Source organism: Echinococcus granulosus (genome assembly GCF_000524195.1).
Source record: "Echinococcus granulosus chromosome Unknown EG_S00067, whole genome shotgun sequence".
Lineage (NCBI taxonomy): Eukaryota > Metazoa > Platyhelminthes > Cestoda > Cyclophyllidea > Taeniidae > Echinococcus > Echinococcus granulosus.
The window spans coordinates 152457-170669 of NW_020170447.1; the positions used below are offsets into that span (position 1 = coordinate 152457).

An 18213-nucleotide genomic window follows, 5' to 3' on the forward strand; every position below is an offset into this window, starting at 1 on the left:
GAAAACATGTGATGTCCTAGAGAGATTGCCATGATGCAAAAGGCAGTCGGGTATGTCTACACCCAACCCCCTACCGCTAATCCATCTGAGGCTATACATCTCCACTTGTTATGTTTTTGTCAACAAAAAGGACATGACAGCGGCTTCACTTAACGTCCGTGCAGAAGTGGTTTGTAAATAGTCAAAAAATGTGCTAGAGCTAGTTGAAAATGAGATTAAAAACTCTTCGGCAAATCGGATAACGATATGGCGGTGGCCGCGACTATTTACGACAGCGCCTGCGTCTCAGACGCCTAAATAATGGTGGTCTGGTGGAGAGGGAGGAGAAGTAGCTGCCTTGGTTAAATTAATGCGACTGCATGTGTTGTGGGGATTCACAATTAAGAGTGCCTCCGAAAGTAAACATAAACTGAGGTTTCTTTCACTTTACGAGCTATTCATCACTAATTATTACAGGAGACCAAATGGAGTCGGTGTTGCGGAATCCTGTTTGTTTAAATTGTGCATCTATGATGTGGCTGGAGGTGTAAATTGACATGAAAGGGCTCCACACAACCGGCAGACTAAGTGGTCAAGTAAACCTTGCGCGAAAACAAAACAAACGTCAAGACGGCTGGTAAACATGTCAGTATGTACATGGGAACCACTTTAAAGACGGAGGCATAGACGGCGGATGTTAAAAGCATCAATTTGGCACAGCTCATTTAGCTGAGATAGATGTAGGTGGCCTATCACATCAGGTGATCAAAAAAAGAAATCTGTGCCGTTCCGATTTGTCTGGCTGAAACCTACATGCGATTGTTTGGATAAGGGCATTGCAAAATATTGACACACATCACCATTTCATCGGCACGGCGCCATTTACCGTGATCTCTGCCGTCTTTCGACTATGACTACTTCAAGTCAAACCCCACACCATCAAATGTCGACATTATCAGTTGGTAGGCGTGATTCGAGTTTGCTTAGTCTATCCCGGCTTCAAAGTTGCAGGTGGGGAAGGCGGATGCTCGGCGAGTGGAATTTGCTGCGTGGTATTTAAAGGTGCGGTAGTGCGGAAGTGCTTCAAGTAAACAATTTGGTTGTAGTGATGAATCACTCAAAGGTGGGGGCATCTCACTCACGAAGGTCCTCTCTCTTCATCCCCTTCTGATGATAAGGAATTACGAGTTAGTGTTAACAGTAAAGTCTTATGAGGCAGATAGCTTGCGTGCTCTAGCATGAGAAAGGGTGATGCAATGTCATGGTGGTTGGGTCCACGAACAAAATCTCTGGAGAATCGTTCTCCACGTGTTTCGTTGCCATAAAACCACAGGAACTTATTTGTCTGCCTTGCGTCAGAACTCCAACCTTCACTGCCTTTTGTGTTGAAAGGTTAGTTTATGGTGATCCACCTGAATTTTTATTAAATCCATGTATTGCCCCAATACGCCTCGTCTCGTCCTGCCTCGGTCCAGGATTCTGTGGAGAGTTCAGTCAAACTCAGGAATTGGGCAAAATGCCAACCAACTGAAAAGAGTGCTTTGCATCTATCGCTCTGAGCCGCCATCTGTTTGGCCACTCCATCCCACCCACAGCTCACGAATATAAAGTCCATCCAACTTGCTAATTAGTGCAAGACTGTCTGGCTGCCTGACCGACTGACTTCAAAGACTCACGTAAAAGTGCGTCCACCGGAAACATGTGCTAGTCCTCTCGTTTTGACACACCACTTCCTCTTCCAGCTTCGCAGTCTCCCTCCACTTCGGCCAGCACCGCAGACCACTTAAAACGAATCAGCGCACCACCCAACAACCATGCCAGACAAGTATTCCAATTCAAATGAATGCCATTGTTGTCCTACTAAATTAACTCCTTCGGCCAAAGTGAGTCATAGAAGTTTATGATAAATTGCCTTCTACAACTTAATCAAGTCTACTGCTTCATCACAAAACGGCCCTCTCCTTTTCGTGTTTTTCGGCCAAACTTACGTCATGGATGAATTGCAACTGCACTCCTTAGACCAAACGAAGCAACAACTTCACAGGTTTGGATGGTGAAATCTGCAGACTTCGTGTGGCACCTCTAACCTCTTGCATTTCGCCTCAACCAAGGTCACATGTACGCCGGTCCATTACCTCTCAGTACTTTCATCCACGCCTGTTCCACCTTCTCTGTGGTTTTGGTGGCAGCTTTTGAAGGAGGAGAAGTGGACTCTAAACATGCTCGACTAAGAAATTAGGTGATGTTACTGGACACCAAAAGATGGCTTGAAATGTCGAAAGGACGAATCCATCATCCACTGTTTCATCGCTCGAAATAAATTGAGTGATTGGTGGAGGTATGTCAAAGGCGTGTCATGGGCTCCTACTTTGTCGTCATCTGACTACCGCCAGTGTCATGTTGAGCAGTAACTTGCAGAAGGGACTGTATAACAAAATGAAGCTTGTTTTAAGTTTACGTGGCATGATATGAGCCTCTTCAAACACCCACCTGTTGTCCTCCACGTCGATGGCATTAAGCCCTGCCAACGCAACATCTATGCCACTATCTGGTGGCCATTCTGTAGGCTCATAAGTAGGCTACTTACAAGCTTGTGCGCATTATAGTATCCTTTTAAAGATTTTAAGCACAAAACTGATAGAAGCTTTGGAAAACCCTTTATTCTAAATGTCACAGAAGGAAGGCCGCATGTGCGACGACACAACAGAAAGTTGCCTAGCCAGTAAATTAGTGGAACGAGATTAGTAAGGGCCGGAATCATCGCCTCATTGTGGCACGCCGCGCCCTTTTAACCGAACTCTACATTCTCCTTCCACTTCCGTCATCAACACATACTACTTATAACATATCAGCACACCACATCGCAATCACATGTCAGAAAAAATAGTTCCACTCAAGCAAACAACATTGGTCTTTTGGGAGACCATCTTCTAGGGTATAAAGTCGGTCGAAATACTTCTGAGGGAAGAAAGATTTCCGAATATTTGGATTTTTTAATGATGCTTTTAGCCTTATTAAAAATTTACCCAATTTTGGAAATCAGAAACCCAGGCTGTCTGGGGTCATTCCAAAATTTCAAAAGCATGTCTGCATTTTCCTCATTTGTAGGTCAGAAGAGGTTGCCCGTCCATCTATTCAGGTTTCAAATTTTCATTAATTTTGTACAGCCTTAACAAGGGCATAATCACGCACTAACTTCTTCCTCCTTTCCAGTAGTTTACTTCCCACTCTTTCTGCATCCGTGGTGGAATCACTCCACTGGATCAAAACATCTTGCTTCGTATATATACCGCCCCACTCCTCTCCACAGTCTACCACGCAACGTATTTCACTTGACTCAATTCAAACATTACCCCAGTCATTACACCCTGCTTCCCTACTCCTTCTCTCAGTTGTCATACCCTCAACAAATGCAGACTTTTTCCCCTTTCTTGCAAAGACTCACCATTGAACGCTCATCCGAGCACTGCTGCATTTATTCGCCTTTCGGTGGTGTGTGGTCCCACCACAGTGCCTCAGTCGAACGTACCGTCGAGGGGCAAATGTAGTCCACCATGAGGCTTGAATGTGCACGGTGGTGGTGGAGCTGTTCTGTGACAGAGTGCAATTCGGCTTAACCAGCCGTCTAGCCTGTGCTCACATCCCCTAAGCTAAGCATGTCAAGCCTGGTCCAATGTGGACATTGAGGAATAGAGTGATGAGCTTAAGAACGTCCTCGGAGGTGAGTGAGACGGCACTACGTGGTTGGCAGCGTGATGGGCTGTGTTGTCTACACAATTTACTCCTTGCTGAAAGTGCTGCCAATTTGACCGGAAAATAGGGGTGAGTTTAGCTTTTAAATGGAGCAAGTGGATCATTGAACCCATCTGTGCTACCATAACAAGACAGCTTTCACCTGGAGGGGGTTGCAGGAATCCGTCAAGGTCTAGCCCCTAGACATTTTTGTTGGAAATAGCGCAAAACACTCTATATTAGCCAGCAAAGTAGGTATACAGAAATGAGTGAAGAATACAAAGACTTAAGTCAGTAAGGCATTCAGTAAAAGTAAACGCCAAAAAGGACAAAGATAGGAAATAAGTGTTCAAACCGCCGGAGAATCCTGCTATATGAGCGGCAGCTGCTGTGGCAGCCAGTTAGATGCACACAGCCCTCTTTTTCTCACCCCATCTTCACACTTCTACGACTATACCTACTCATGCCAAATGCGACCTCGCCGAAGGTGGGTTGCCTGGTAAATTCAAAACCACCTTTTCCGCTACCGCTTTTCCTCTGTGATTTTCCTTACTGATAAAAACGTGTATCCTCCCTGGTCCATATTCAGCAGTTTAAAATTTCACGTTCTAATAAATACAAAAGGGGCAATGGAAGTGTGCGGTGTTGGTTTTATTGGCACGCCTGACAATCACACCATGTGGACGTTGAATTGTCTCGCTTGGTGAGGCCAGAAGGGGAGCTAGGTCCTACAACCTAGCTGTGTTTTGCATTCCTACATCAACCATGTCTAGTAAGCAAAGAGGAACATGAGGAGGAGAATTTTTACGTCTTTAGATCATGCCAAAAGTTGCTGCATTTGAAGCTAAAAATGGCGTTTAGTTCTTTAAGAATATCTGCGAATTCGAAGATCCAAAGTCAAATGGGTTTGGCTACGTCTTCCCTAAGAAGTTTTGACAGATGCAGCCATCAAGAATGTGCTTACTCCTTCTGTGACATTTGAGGTCGCCATCTAGCCAAATGACATCTGACTGTTGCTCATTTGGATTGGGTCTGCAAGACACCACCATCCATGTAATATCTCGAGTTACCATGGAGCCCCCTACCTTCTACGGTTTGGTTATGGCTCTCCTATTCTAATGTAGCCTTTTGTGACATTAGACAAGACTTAGGGAACCCCACATTTTATGGACTGTTACCCACTATCAACCGAAATCTAATGGGCTACAAAACCATTCTTCTTAATAGTCAAGTAGGTTTAGTTCAAAAAACCTTAATTACAACGCTGATTTCTCTCCTGATTTTCAAAATCGTTGTCGAATCCCAAAAAATTCACCTGGAAAAATACGCCCTTTTCAATGTCTTCCTTCAGACTTGTTGTCCTGTATCTGAATGACCCAGCTCCACGTCACACACTGTCCGATGAAGAATGTTATGAGATTCTTTACTTGGGTAGTGCAGAAATTCGGCATTAGATTTTATCCACCTTAGAGAGAGAAAAAGATAGTGTAGCTGTTTATTTTGGCGCTTGGCATAAAAAAATCCCCAATGAATTAAGAAAGCTCCCACGTTCTCATTAAATTTCAATCGAAAATGCAATAACCGATCCAATAGTTTCTAAAGATGGCATGGAGCGTCTTTAACTTCAGGGCTGGAGGACTAGTGTAGCCCTGCAAGGCACCCCTGAAAACAAAAGAAGCAATCATACTCCGGCGGAACATGTATTGCCGACGGAGAGATGGGCTTGGGGCTGCTGGCATGGCTCGGAGGTCATGTCACCTGGCGGATGTACACCGGCGAAGCCCCTATGTGATCCTTTACCAAAAGCGAGGGTTAGCCAATTAACGTGTCAGCCCATTAGCACATTCGTCGAGACGGAATGCCATTAAAAGAGATAATGAGGTGGTCATCAGAAGTGTAGTTTTATGCTCTCCAAAAGTACACTCCTTAAATGAAAGGTTGGTGGTGAGGTGAGGAGAGGAGGTATCTGGGGTAAAAATGAGACACGGCAGTAGTTAAAACAATGGGTTCAGAAGCAGGTTTTTGTGTGCATCCTACTGTCTTTCCAGTGTGCCCTCCCGACAGCCTTACGACTGTCAGTATAATGCAACGAAATGCACTCAACTTCACCAACTCTTCTCTTTTCCGCAAATTTTGGTCGTCACCTCTGTATCATGGTTGTCCGTCCAGGCCAATAGCCCCGAAGTCCTCCTGTTCGTTGTTTTTACAAGACTGACTCAGGCAGGCGAGGCCAATCTAAAAGCACGACGTCACAGCAGGAGGACGCCTGCTATGGCCAACTGAAGCGACACAGACGCATTACAGCGTAGGAACTGAAGTAACATCAACTTCTTAGCAAGTACCGCGATTTCGAAAAGCAACTGGAAAGGAGGACTTTCCCACCTCTGGTGTCACTTTTCAAATCTGTCCCAAGCAGGTTTACGAGCCAAAATGCATTGCTTCTCTTTTTGAGGGCTTGAAATTAGGGGAAGACTCTTTGTGTTAGGAGTAGGAAAGTATCCAAGGGAAGCGTCGAGTAAACTATTCTAAAGGAAGTGGTGATGTGGTGTCAGGTTATTTCTGTGCTTCTGTGCGTCATTATCCAACTCTCTTTATACTGACACGCCTCCTTACGTCTTCAGAGTGATCACCTTGCTACAAAACCGACGCCTTGGGGTGTCCATTCTACCCTCTCTCGTGCCGTCTATGCGCGATATCGCTAGAGCACGTGTCTGTTGGTCATATGACACTCGGTGGAGTGGTTCATTGTTATTGTTGTTGCTACTGCTGCTGCTACTTTTTTACGTTCTTTTGTCTTAGCCGGTTAGCAACCGCACGACACAAGACCCGTAGCCATGTGACATGCCCGGTTTGCGTGGGCGGGTACTACCACCCCCTTTCCAATCTTCCGTGAATTTGAAGTTTGGGAAGAATCAACTTTTCCATAAATTTATTTCATATTTAACTGTAGTATACACTAATTTGTAATGTGTTTTGAATTTGCTTTAAAATCACGTCCGAAATCAACAACTATGGGGAATGAAATCAACTCCTTTGCGATTATTAGATTCACGTAACTTCTTCGGGGAGTGTAAACAACAGCAACAACGAACTATTGTGGGATTCGGTTTGCAGCCTACTGAAGAATTCCCCTTAGGAAGTCATAATGAGACCGCCAACTTGCCAGACACCCGACTTTGAATACAACGACTGTATACCACTTTTATATGGCAATTACTTGCACTGGTTGTAATGGCCCTAATAACAAAAGTCAAGGCGTTGGTCCTCTGCGTTGGGGGTATTCCTGCTGGTAACCCTTTCACTAATGAACTGAGCAGTTGTCCAAGTGGTCCATGTCTGGACCCCACGGGAATTTTTGATCTTTCCCTCTCAGATTTGTATAGGCTGTGATGGAGTTGGACGAGTCATGTCGAACCACAAGAGAGCACTCACTAACTGCTCTGGATGTAGAATCCTTTGGGGTCAAAGTGATGAGGTTGGACATCGGCTCCTCTAGTACTGCCCATGAATCACATTGTCCAAGAAAATCAAGCCTTCTTTTTTGAAGGTATTTTAAGTGACCCAATCACGAGAACCTATGATAAAATAGGCTTATTAACCAGAATTTGTATTAAAAATTTTCCCTTCTTTTTAGTTTCTGTGAACTCATTTTGAAGCACGAGAAGTATGAAGGGGAATGCAATTGCAGAACTCCCAGTGGTGGAAAGGAAGCTGAAGTAAGTAAGGAGCTTGAGCTATACCATCAAGAATTGTGAATTATCCTTGAAATTCTTCTTTTCCAGTGGCACGCATGACTACGGTTTTGGTATGGACAAATGGGAAGCTTGAGAAGAGGAGGAGCAGATCAACATGCCATCAACATATGGACCGATTCACAGGGTAGGGAAAAGTGCCCCAGCTCCTCCATAGCAATCCCAATAGGTAAAACTGGTAATATTTTAGTCAGGCTAACAACCAGTAAACAAATCCAGGTTGTTAAATTCTGGGTAAACCACAGTAAACACATGAATTGTTTGCTAATTCTGATGGGCAAAATTCGAGCTCATCCGGTTTACGAATTAGCCCTACCTTGGTCCCAAGTTGTGACCCAAAATTCCCTCACAACATTCGAAGTAGGTGTTACAGAAAAATGAACGGCAAAAAAGGCTTTAAGTTTACACTTCGATTGCGGTGATGCATCAGTCGAAGATGAGTAAATGTCCAACAGGAAGATCTCTCCATTCCCTGTTGATAACGAAGGATTGGTTGAAGAGTAACTTATCACCTACGACTTTCGCGCATGTTTGCCATAACTTAAACGGCAGTGAAGCAGTCTACTTATACCTATATCAACTGAAAAGGAAAGCTGATGAGTTTCGGCTACATCCATTAACAGATTGCAGACAATGCATCCGATTTACTGCCTATTTTGGCTTCATTTCACAAGGTATAAAAAGCGTAATTGAAGAAGGATAAGATTGGTGACTGCGTGACTTGTGATAAAAAATGGTTTTTTGTGCTCCTGTAATTCAACATCCGTTAAGAAAAAGAACCTTCTAAAGGATCCACCCAGTACCTCTCCGAACACATCCACCCACACAAAGTCCTAAGGTATCGCATCCTTCATTCACGCACACAAAGCAGGACCAGGCTTCCTTTGTTTGGATGGTGATGGACTGCAGGCGTAATTAATCATTCGCTGCAGGCCAAACAGCGATTTTGGTCCTGATCTACCTTCTCGATATTCTCAATGCGCTGGAGCTAGAAGGTGGCCATGTAAAATCTTCCCTCAAAAAGGGAGGTAGGTTCTATCCTTGAACTAGGAGGGCAACCCGAGATGTGACCTCATACCTCATAGCGTAAAAAAAGGCCCTTAAGAGAACTTCATGTGGCACTTGAGGAGGGGAGCAAACGAGGAACGTAGGTCCTGGTTCTCATTCTCATCCCCATCCAGATGGCATCCACTCCCAAAGTAGACATTTGGGTGAACCCAAATGCGATACAAAAGGGAGTTGCTAGGACTGGGCTTTTTCTTGAGTTTTAAAAACAAAGCATTGCAGAAAGGTAGAGCTAGCAGCATGTTTGCGTCTGGTTGAGAAAGGATGACTGATTTCGGTGGTAATAAGTAGTTTATGAAGCTTTTTATGGTTAAAATTAGCCTTCTTCACCTCTCAAAGCACCTAGAGGGCACGTGATTTCAAAGGGGGTGATCACAAGGGTGTCCAGGCAAGTGCCACCAGATAACCTGTGAGGCGCAGACATTGCCTTCTCCCCTTACCCCGAATAGGTGAAGCTGTGTAATACCCGTGTCATGTGGCGTTGATGATGTAAAGGCTATCTTTTGCAGTGGCAAATTAATGTCTGATACTTCGTAGCTATCCACCTAATTACGAGGGAGAGAGGGGGAGAGGAGGAGAGCTATCACGAGGTCGCGTTTATACCAACAATCGAGCTCTAATTTTAATTAGCGTGTGACCTACAGTAAATGACTCGACACTTTATCAAATTCACATGAGGCGCCTGCTTCTTACCTATTCCCTTTCATATCTTCCTAACTCAAAAGCCGTCTCACCACTTTTGGATGATAAAACCTGAGAAATTGTTTAAAGAGGGGAAAAAGAAGGGCTTACCAATGTATGATCATCTTTCTCCCGTGTAATGGTTAGTAATCCACCTTTTTGTCTCATGAACAAACAACTTGGTTTTCAGCTATCACTGCTTTATCATCACACAGGCCTTTTCCTCCTCTCTCCAGTCGGTCTCCAAGACGGTCGCATGCAGCTCTGCTCTTGCTACTTACACTCTGGGTTTTGCAATCGTCCCCACTTGTTTTAAACGATGTTACTTCCAGACTGATAGGCCTTCTAGCCTCTCAAGAATCAGCTTTAACTCCTTCCAAAAAATATGGCAGTTTGTAGTGATTTCCCGAGGTAATGGGTTGGCTACTGGTATAGACGGGCATCTGTTGTAAATAGCTGTAGAAGGACCATAAAAGGTAATATCAGCCACATTATAACTGCCTCATTGTTAAGACCTGCAACGAGGTGGTAACAAAGAAAGTTTTCCATTCAAGGGGTGATGAGCTGTGAATAATCTTGACGAACGATTGGACAGTTCCAAGGTAGCAGCAAAGTGAAAAGGAAAGTTTAAACCAGGATGGAATGTTGAGGTTCCACGCCTTATCATCCACTTTTTGGTAAGGTGAAGAAGGAGAGGAATTATCATGCGAAAATTCGGTCGTTGGAAAGCAACGTCAAGCCTTAATTAATACTTATCAAATGTTTCTCCTTAATCCAGTTCACAAGCGAAAATCGTAAGGCTGGAAGAGATTCCACAATGAAGAGATGTCGTATGACAATCCTAATTAGGCCTATTTCCTTAAGAACTTTATCAAAATTGAGTAGAATAAAAAATCGCCTCGTTTAATCGTCGTTTTGAGACACTTGGATACCGTTGCAGTATTCAACGCAGAACAACTTCTGGAAGAGAAGCTGGCAACGCCATGAAGACGAAGAGCACGCAGTAGGGTGACCTGTGACTGGATGCACAATAATCCAAATGTTGATTTCTTAAAAGACAAGCGGTCAAATTAAGGCTCATTTATTGTCAATTGCATCATCGTGCTGAAGATTGCACACTTTTCGAGTCTCCTGTTGTACAGTTAAAGTACCCAGTCTTGCACAAAATTTGGCCACTTGAACACAAACCACAGGTAGGCTTGGAATTGACATTGCCATATGTTCCTGGATGAAAAAAGTTGCCTCGAGGGGAGCATCATTGTACTTTAGCGTAAATCAACCCTGCAGCTCGTAAAAATCTTCAAACAAGTTCCAATCAGTGAGATTTATTACCAATTACTACCTCCTAATTTGTTCATCCACCTCTAAGCAGAGGTTATGGAAGATTTTTTTATGACCATCGGCAGGGAAATGGAAGAGTTTCTCATTATTTCGCTTTTATGAGCGATGATGAAGTGAGAAACTTCCAAGGTTTCATTTTCTTATATGACCAACTACGTCACCCATATGTGACACATCCAGCTAGAATGAAATTAGCCTGATTAGAAGAGAAAAGGTAAGATAAAAACAGTTTGTTTGACCCATCAAAACAACAATGGGAAAAAAGAGTAGGCTTTGTCGCAGGTTTTCCCTTCAGGGACACACCGCTAACAAACTCATTTTCACCTCTCACAGGGACAAATCTACCAATCAAATTGCCAGCCATCCACAAATCCTAAATTTAGCTAAGTTCTCGATTTTTGAGTAAAAAAGAGGTTGCTCTCAAAAAGCGGTCACTTTTTATCGAAGTAATAATCAAGGGAGTTTTGAAGGCAACTGTATGGATAGCTAGATACATTAGATTTGGCAGTTATGGGGAAACCAAGCAAGTCCACTTGATTTTCCATGTTAAGTAACTTCTTTGGGTGCTCTATTCACCACCAAAACTTACCATCCTTTCCCAAAGAGGTGAACTTCGTTGCAAAATTTCACGTTTATCAAACGCTTTGTTGTAGCCACCTCCGCTTGCGTCTCACTTTTACTCTCCCAACTGTTGGTTCAATTTTGCGAGTAACCATGTAGTTAACCACTCAGAGAAGCATCGTCTGGGGAATAAGGAGGATGAGAATGAGAATGAGGACGAGGGCATGTATTTGTCCTTTCCCTCATGTTTAAGTTCTGCATGAGGTTTTCTGCCAGATCAGGTTTGTAGGTCTTGTGTCCCTGTGCCATCTAGGATCAAGAATCGGGATTTTCTCTCCATCATTTAATAGTCTGCAAGAATAGCCTTGTGTTGTGCGAAAGACGGGTGTGAAACTCCAGAAATGTGAGTGTGGATGTGTTTGAGGGAGCCCTGAGGGAGTTGCTTGAGTCTAGTGATAGAATCTTGCTTAAACGGTGCCGTAATACAAGAGCACAAAATCCATTTCTCATCACAAGTTACGCGGCCAGTCAGCAGACAGCTCCTTCTTTAATGACACTTTATATCGTAATGCTTTAATGCGTATCAGGGGAACTCACTTGGTTCCCAGTTTCCATCAGGGCTTCTTCCTCCCAGTTTATGTGGGCAGAAGCGCATTTTTTCACTATGACTCAAGTTACCCTGAGTCTGGCTGAGAGCCACTAGTGACAGGCTCTTCACGTATTTCACCCCGTTAGCAGTGAGACGTAATTCTTCGTCACCATCAGAGCATAGAGAGAAGGTCTTCCTGAACAAGATGTACCCATCCTTGAGTGATTCATCGGCACAATCATTTTGTTTACAAAGCCATTTTGAGCGGTGCTTTTTGCTACCGCGCGCCCTCTTCAAATGCGAGGATCCAGCCTCTGAGGCCACAACTTGGGACCGGGGTCAAACTGGATTCGTGAAGTAGACACACTGAGAACCACATCCGTCGGTCTCAATCGACCTTTGACGGTGCGAGGCCAGGTTTAGGAAAAACGGGAATACCGCACAGGTGACACACTGACGCATGCCAACTCTTTGTAGTACATTGGTAAAAACAACCGAATGCCTCTTACAAGAACCTTTAAGTTACAAAGGTCATTGCATAAATCGCCTCCTCAGACCGGTCATCTGATGTCTTTCCCCCTCTCATGCTAATTAATACTTCCAACTGCACTTTATTAAGCTCCCAAATTGGAACTTTGGACCAGCCACCCCAGTGTCTTCACTTCCATGGCCTTTGTTGTTAGATCAAAGACGCCGCCGACTGCGTAGACTTTTTCATTACTATTTTAGTTGTTCCTGTCTGACTTAAAGCCCCATTAATTTTCTTCAATGAATGGCGAAAGCAGAAACCAAATTAGCACCCGGATAACATCACTCATTTTAGGCGACAAGTTTACTAACTGCCTTAATTCACCTTGAGTTGGTTTTTCTTCTACCTATTACGGTCGTTACGGTCTAGGAGCACTAATGTACTATTTGCATGAGGAATAGTACAGGTGGTTGCCATGGCACAAACAATATTTTAATGACCTTATTTTACATGCCTCGCTGCCCCGCCCAAAACATAATTTGAATGTGTGTTTGTTTCGGGTGCAAATGTGTATAAAATTAGCTTTAACTTCTAATAATAAAGGCAAATAAGACGTAGTGTTTGGGGGGGGAACAGCACCTGGGCGTCAATTGCTTCCTTTCTTTGTACAAAACTTTCATGGTAATCTGCTGACTCCAATTCGTTGATAACATTAAATTAACATGAATTCTTTCAGTAGTACATCTTTAAATGGTCCAGGATTTACTTTTTTATTAACCTAACTTCAAAATGTAAAAATTTGCAAAATATGATTTTAGATAATTTGTAGGGGCATTTTTTTGAATATTTATGACACCCCGAGGCCTTCGTGAAGACAAAAGAAGCCATAATACTATAGCAGAGTATATATTACGGACGTACGGAAGGGGTAGAGGCAAGGACTGCTGGCTTGGAGAGGGGGCCACTTGGTTTAGCGGAAGTACAAAGCCGGAGCCTTAAATGCCTGCGAAACCAAAATGCAGAGTTAAACAAAATCCCAAAGTATTGCTAAAGTGTCAAGACCAGATCAAAAAATCAGATATGGTGTAAGAGGAACAACCGCTATTTAACGGTCATAAGATCGCTCGGATTTATCGATTTGTCCTTGCTTTCGTTTGTCATTGGTTCGGACCGATATTTGCGGTTGCTCCGCATTCCGCCGATTGGTAATCATGCAGCGATTATAGTCGAAAGCAATTTGACATTTCCAACGTAATTTACTTGCAGTTAATTGACCAAAAAATTGAAATGCATCGCAATTAATTTAAGCAAACTGACAACCTAACAGCATTCATTGAATCCAACATCGGTTGGTAGTCGTGCATTGGCAACACTTGAAAGCGTTACCAGGTTACTTGTGATGACTCAAACTAACCCACTAAACAATGAAATTCACTAAGAATAATTCAAGATAATTATCAAGATCTAATTTTTCAGATCCAGGAGGAATAAGAGCTACTTAGCCAAGCAAGGATTTGAGGTGGATCCATCATGTACCGAATTTGGTTGGGACAATTTCTCCATAGAATTTGGTGCTGATTTCAGACATGCAAGCACTAGGCATTTGATGCAGTACTAATGGCATCCTCCTCGAGCACAAGAAAAACATCAAGGAGTTAAAATAAGACAACAAAGGACTCTCAAAAAACACCCAACAGTGAGGATGCAGTGCAGTCCCTTCTTGTGGGCGAAGGGAGGGGTGGAATCGCGCATGGCCTGGGGGTAAGCCTCAAATGCTTCTGGCCCTTGCAAGGTTTCCCCCATCGCCTTGGTTATGATATTGGAGTGGAGTTTTTGGCTGGCATATGTCTCTCGGCCACCCGTTGTGTAGCCAACACAAGTCCGACACGAAAAAATGCACGAAGACTTTTTCACTTGCCCATCCATGTTCAAAGCAGCTTCAACGAGGTCTTATGAGCCATTGCTCGATAAGTAGTCACGGCCAGAGGCTTCGCTACACACATTTCTAGCGACTGTTGTCGCAATGGATAAGTGTTACACTCATACTAATGTAAATTTATGTTCTCGAATAAGGGAGGCTTGTTGGTTGACGATCTGTTCGGTGTAAATTTATCTTGAATGTGATTGGTTAGTCCTATAGCAATTTGTAATCTCTATAGCCAGTAAAATTTGGTTTTAAACAACCTGTCTAGGCTGGATTTTGGTCTTTCAGATTTTTTACCTTCTCATAAGTAGACCCATTCTTGGTTTCTGCAAAAGTTATTCAGGCGACCCTGATCTATCATTGTGGTGAAACGAGACTCACAAAATTTCTTTTCGACGGATAAACTCCGAGCATTTAAATTAATAAGTTCTTTTGCTTTTTGATAAATGCATTGCTACTTTTCTAGATGGACTTTTTAGGTTGCAATAGTGCAAAGGAGAAGGCAAGCAACGCTACAACATTAACCACGACCATCTGGTACTGAGGCTGGTCATATGGCAAGGTTGGCTTGCTGCCAAATTTCTTTTCAGTATCAGAGTTACAACCTGAGAGCTCTCAGAAAGTCCACCCTCCACTCTGGCTTAATCTGACAAAAAGTCATCCTGAATGGATTTCTTCTATCCCATGCACTTGTTTCCCCCTAGCTAAAGGGCTTGATTCTCCAAATTTCCTTCACAGGACTTCCATGCCGACATCTCTTAATGTTAATTGGAGGGCAATTATCGCTAGCTCCATTGTTTGGTGTACTCTTGAATTTGTGAGGTGAATAAAGGAAGATAGTCCCCTACGTAGTCTCCACCCTTTCATATAACCTCCCTCAACGCATTACATTTTATTGTTGTCACGCCTCATTGAAGGATACCTGCAATTACACTGGATAAATGTATGGGGGAGGGGTTAGTCCATGATAAATGAACCTAATTGGTTGCTTTCTCAGCTCTGATGGGTCTTTGGAATGTCTTTCAATTAAAAATCCGTCAGAAGAAAAAAGATGAAGTGGATTGGGCTGACACTGGAAGATGTTTCGGGGCTAAACTGACGACACTAACGCAAATGTCTTGACTCTTTACACTCGATGGAGACCGGACACTAAGAGGACAGAGATGACCGCATTTAATTCACCTCATCCCAAAATAATGCTTAAGAGAAGTAGTGGGGAGAGCTTGAGGTACTCCTCTCTTTTTTGTGCAAAATGGACTCACTTGTCAATCCGCTGCAGTAAAATGAGAAGAGAAGCTTGTTCCCAACCGACACAAATCTCATTATGCCAGCAAAGCGCTACCAACGGAAGGAAAAGGCTACGTGGACAAACATGTCACCTCGTTCGTTCATCTCTTTATCCTTTCGTCTTTTGCCCCTTGACTGAGTACTGGGTTCATTCAGAACAAATCAATCAGCCTATCAAACCGTCGGGTGGTAAAGTGAGCAAATATAAAAAAACAACTGCTACAGGAAGATATAGCACATTTTCTTCACATCAAATAAGAATGACATTGTTGAAGAGTACCTTTTTATTCTCTAAGGCTTAGTCAAAGTTGTAAATGCCCGTGCGATAGACTTCGGCCCACTGAGCCCTGAAGAGCCCAAACTGCTACCTATACTCTGGTGATGTAGACGGGTTTGGAGGCTAGAAAAGGCATGAAAGGTATCACCAGATTAATCCAAAAACCCGTTTTGAGGTTGACCAAATGAGTTAGTAGTTTAGTGGGTCAGAAATTACTATTCATCAAGCCAATTTGACCTCATTATCAGGGCATTTAAAAATTAACGGAACTACAAAGCTGTTCAATTAAATTTAGTAGAAGGTGCCGCATGTTTTAAACAAAGCATCTCAAATGTCTCTTTAATTTGTAATCTACTTTTGATCATAAAATGGTAGGTTCCTCAGGAAATGTACAGAATAGAATTTTGCCCTAGCCCAGTGCTATCTGGAACTGATGCCTCCAAACAGTAGACAAGTTCACAGATGGCAATATTCACGAAAATCCTCGTTTCAATGTCTCGACTTTTCTCCAATAGTAATGGTTAGTCAAGGTCGCCTGAAGGTGATCGCAGGGGCAACCACTTTGGCATATCTCCTTTACACACGCTCTTGTTATGATTACGAAATTTACTGTCGATGCACTTTTTGGGTATCTTCAACTCGAAAAATACCGGCTCACATGATTCCTCACCTCCTCGAGCATCACGAGTTTCTCGACCTAGCCGCAAGGTGTAGACAAAGTGCGACTACTCCAAGAAACACAAGCGGCATGGAATCAGCGACAAACACTTTGATCTAACGCACACTTAAAAAGAAGTCTCTGCAATAACCTTGGGAGTTCAGGCGCAGACCTACTTTCACGACATTCAAAATACAATGCCCCGGTGGTCCTCGCATCACCTCTCTGAATACCTTCGCGCACCAGCGTGTGAAGTCTGAAAGAGAAAATGGAATTACATGATAGGTGCATTTTCGGAATTTACAACGTACATAAAAATCACGCAATTGGCCTCCCTTAAATCGCCGACTAATTCAACAGATCTGGCGTCGCCTCCTAGCGCGTTCGATGTAGCTGACAACTCACTTTGTGTTAAAACAGACACTTTATTTGCTGAAAATGTTGATAAAAAACAGCCTTACTAAATGCCCTTTAAACTGTGAACACAATGTTGCCTTTATCAATCGACGTTATGCCTGTTGGACCTTTGTTCATCAAAGGGAAGGGCGAGGTTTACACTAGACTGCCCGCGATTGATGAATGAATGGGTAAACATGTGGAGTATCATGAACTGTCGGACAGTACATCACATTGTTCCAATGATGTCAATATCTCTCCGACGGTTTCACCCACAAATTTTGCACCGACGACTTCGCCGTCACAACGCTACGAATAAGCAGAGAATTCAATGTCTATGTGAAAGTAGTTAATTAATCAAATGTCATTTACGGAGAAGTTTTTACGTCACCGAATTTTGAACTGCTGTTTACTCCACTTGAGAGTCCATCAATTAGTGAATAGTTAAAAAACTAGGGAAGCTGGAGGGCCTTCTCCTCTGTGAACGGGACGAGATAGGTAAAGTGGAAACACGTTTGTAATCAAAACGGTTTTGTAGTTTGTGGCGAAGCCAATGGGCATAAATATCGCTGTGTTGGAGTCTCAATCTCAACTTCACCCGCCCCTTCGTCTCTGATGGCATTGGTACAGGATTTCATCGGTCCCGCCAACACCGATCCGCCGTTTTGGCTCTCTAGCCCGGCTATTTGTTGACTGCTAATCCCCACAATTCACTCAGGGACATTAAAAGATATCGCTTTATGCACAGTTGTAGGCCTTTAGGAACAAAAATGACTGTCTAGATGTGCAAAATGTGCGAGTTGGGATCAGTTATTTACTCCGCTCAGAGCGTTATTTGCGAGTACAGACATGTCTGTGACCTTGTGTTTACCAAGCTTCGTCTCCGTCTGGCACCAGTAGTCGCAAACGGGGTCCTAAACAAGTAATTCCAAGAACTTTTATCCAGTGTCAGTCAACTTGTGAAGGTCAAATAGGTACCAGCTTTTTTTTTCTCTGAGCCGTGAGTCACTGGGCTTAATTTAAACTTTAGTCTACAAGTTATGTCTGTGCCACACCAGTCTGTAAGGCGATTTATTATAGGTCTCCAGAGGGGTTAGAACGAGACCATCATAATGACTTTGTAATCAAATGCAAACGCATGTTTTTCTCTTGATTAGTTTTCTCGCCCTCCAAAAGCCCTCCTCGATGCTCTTTATCTACACTCCTTTACTGCATTAGGACCACGTTAGTAGGACTCCCGATTTCAAAAGTAATTGTTTTCGATAGAGCATCCGGTCACGTCCACTTTGTGAACTAATGTTATGCCACACCACCGAGACGGGAGGATGTTATGCAGTGGACGCTTTTCAAACGCCCATCCATTTTTACCATTTGATATGGTTTTAATACTACTTAGCCACCTATTTGGAACCATCTCAACCCCTTGAAACGTGTTTATGATTAGCAAAATTTAAAAGTTTTTTATAAATGAGAGATACACTTCTTTACAGGTCGTTACTCGC

At 43.2% G+C, this 18213-nt stretch overlaps 1 protein-coding gene across 1 annotated transcript; it reads left to right on the forward strand. All coding sequences in view use genetic code 11, as the record gives it.

The window, feature by feature from the left end:
* Positions 1 to 1793: 1793 nt before the first annotated feature.
* Positions 1794 to 12998, forward strand: EGR_06982 (hypothetical protein; the record flags this gene model as incomplete). Its single annotated transcript, XM_024496231.1, has 8 exons — positions 1794 to 1862; positions 2832 to 3087; positions 5552 to 5648; positions 7346 to 7431; positions 9892 to 10003; positions 10267 to 10402; positions 10934 to 11026; positions 12909 to 12998. The coding sequence occupies 8 exons, from the start codon at positions 1794 to 1796 to the stop codon at positions 12996 to 12998; spliced, it is 939 nt and encodes a 312-aa protein (XP_024349348.1).
* Positions 12999 to 18213: the final 5215 nt, after the last annotated feature.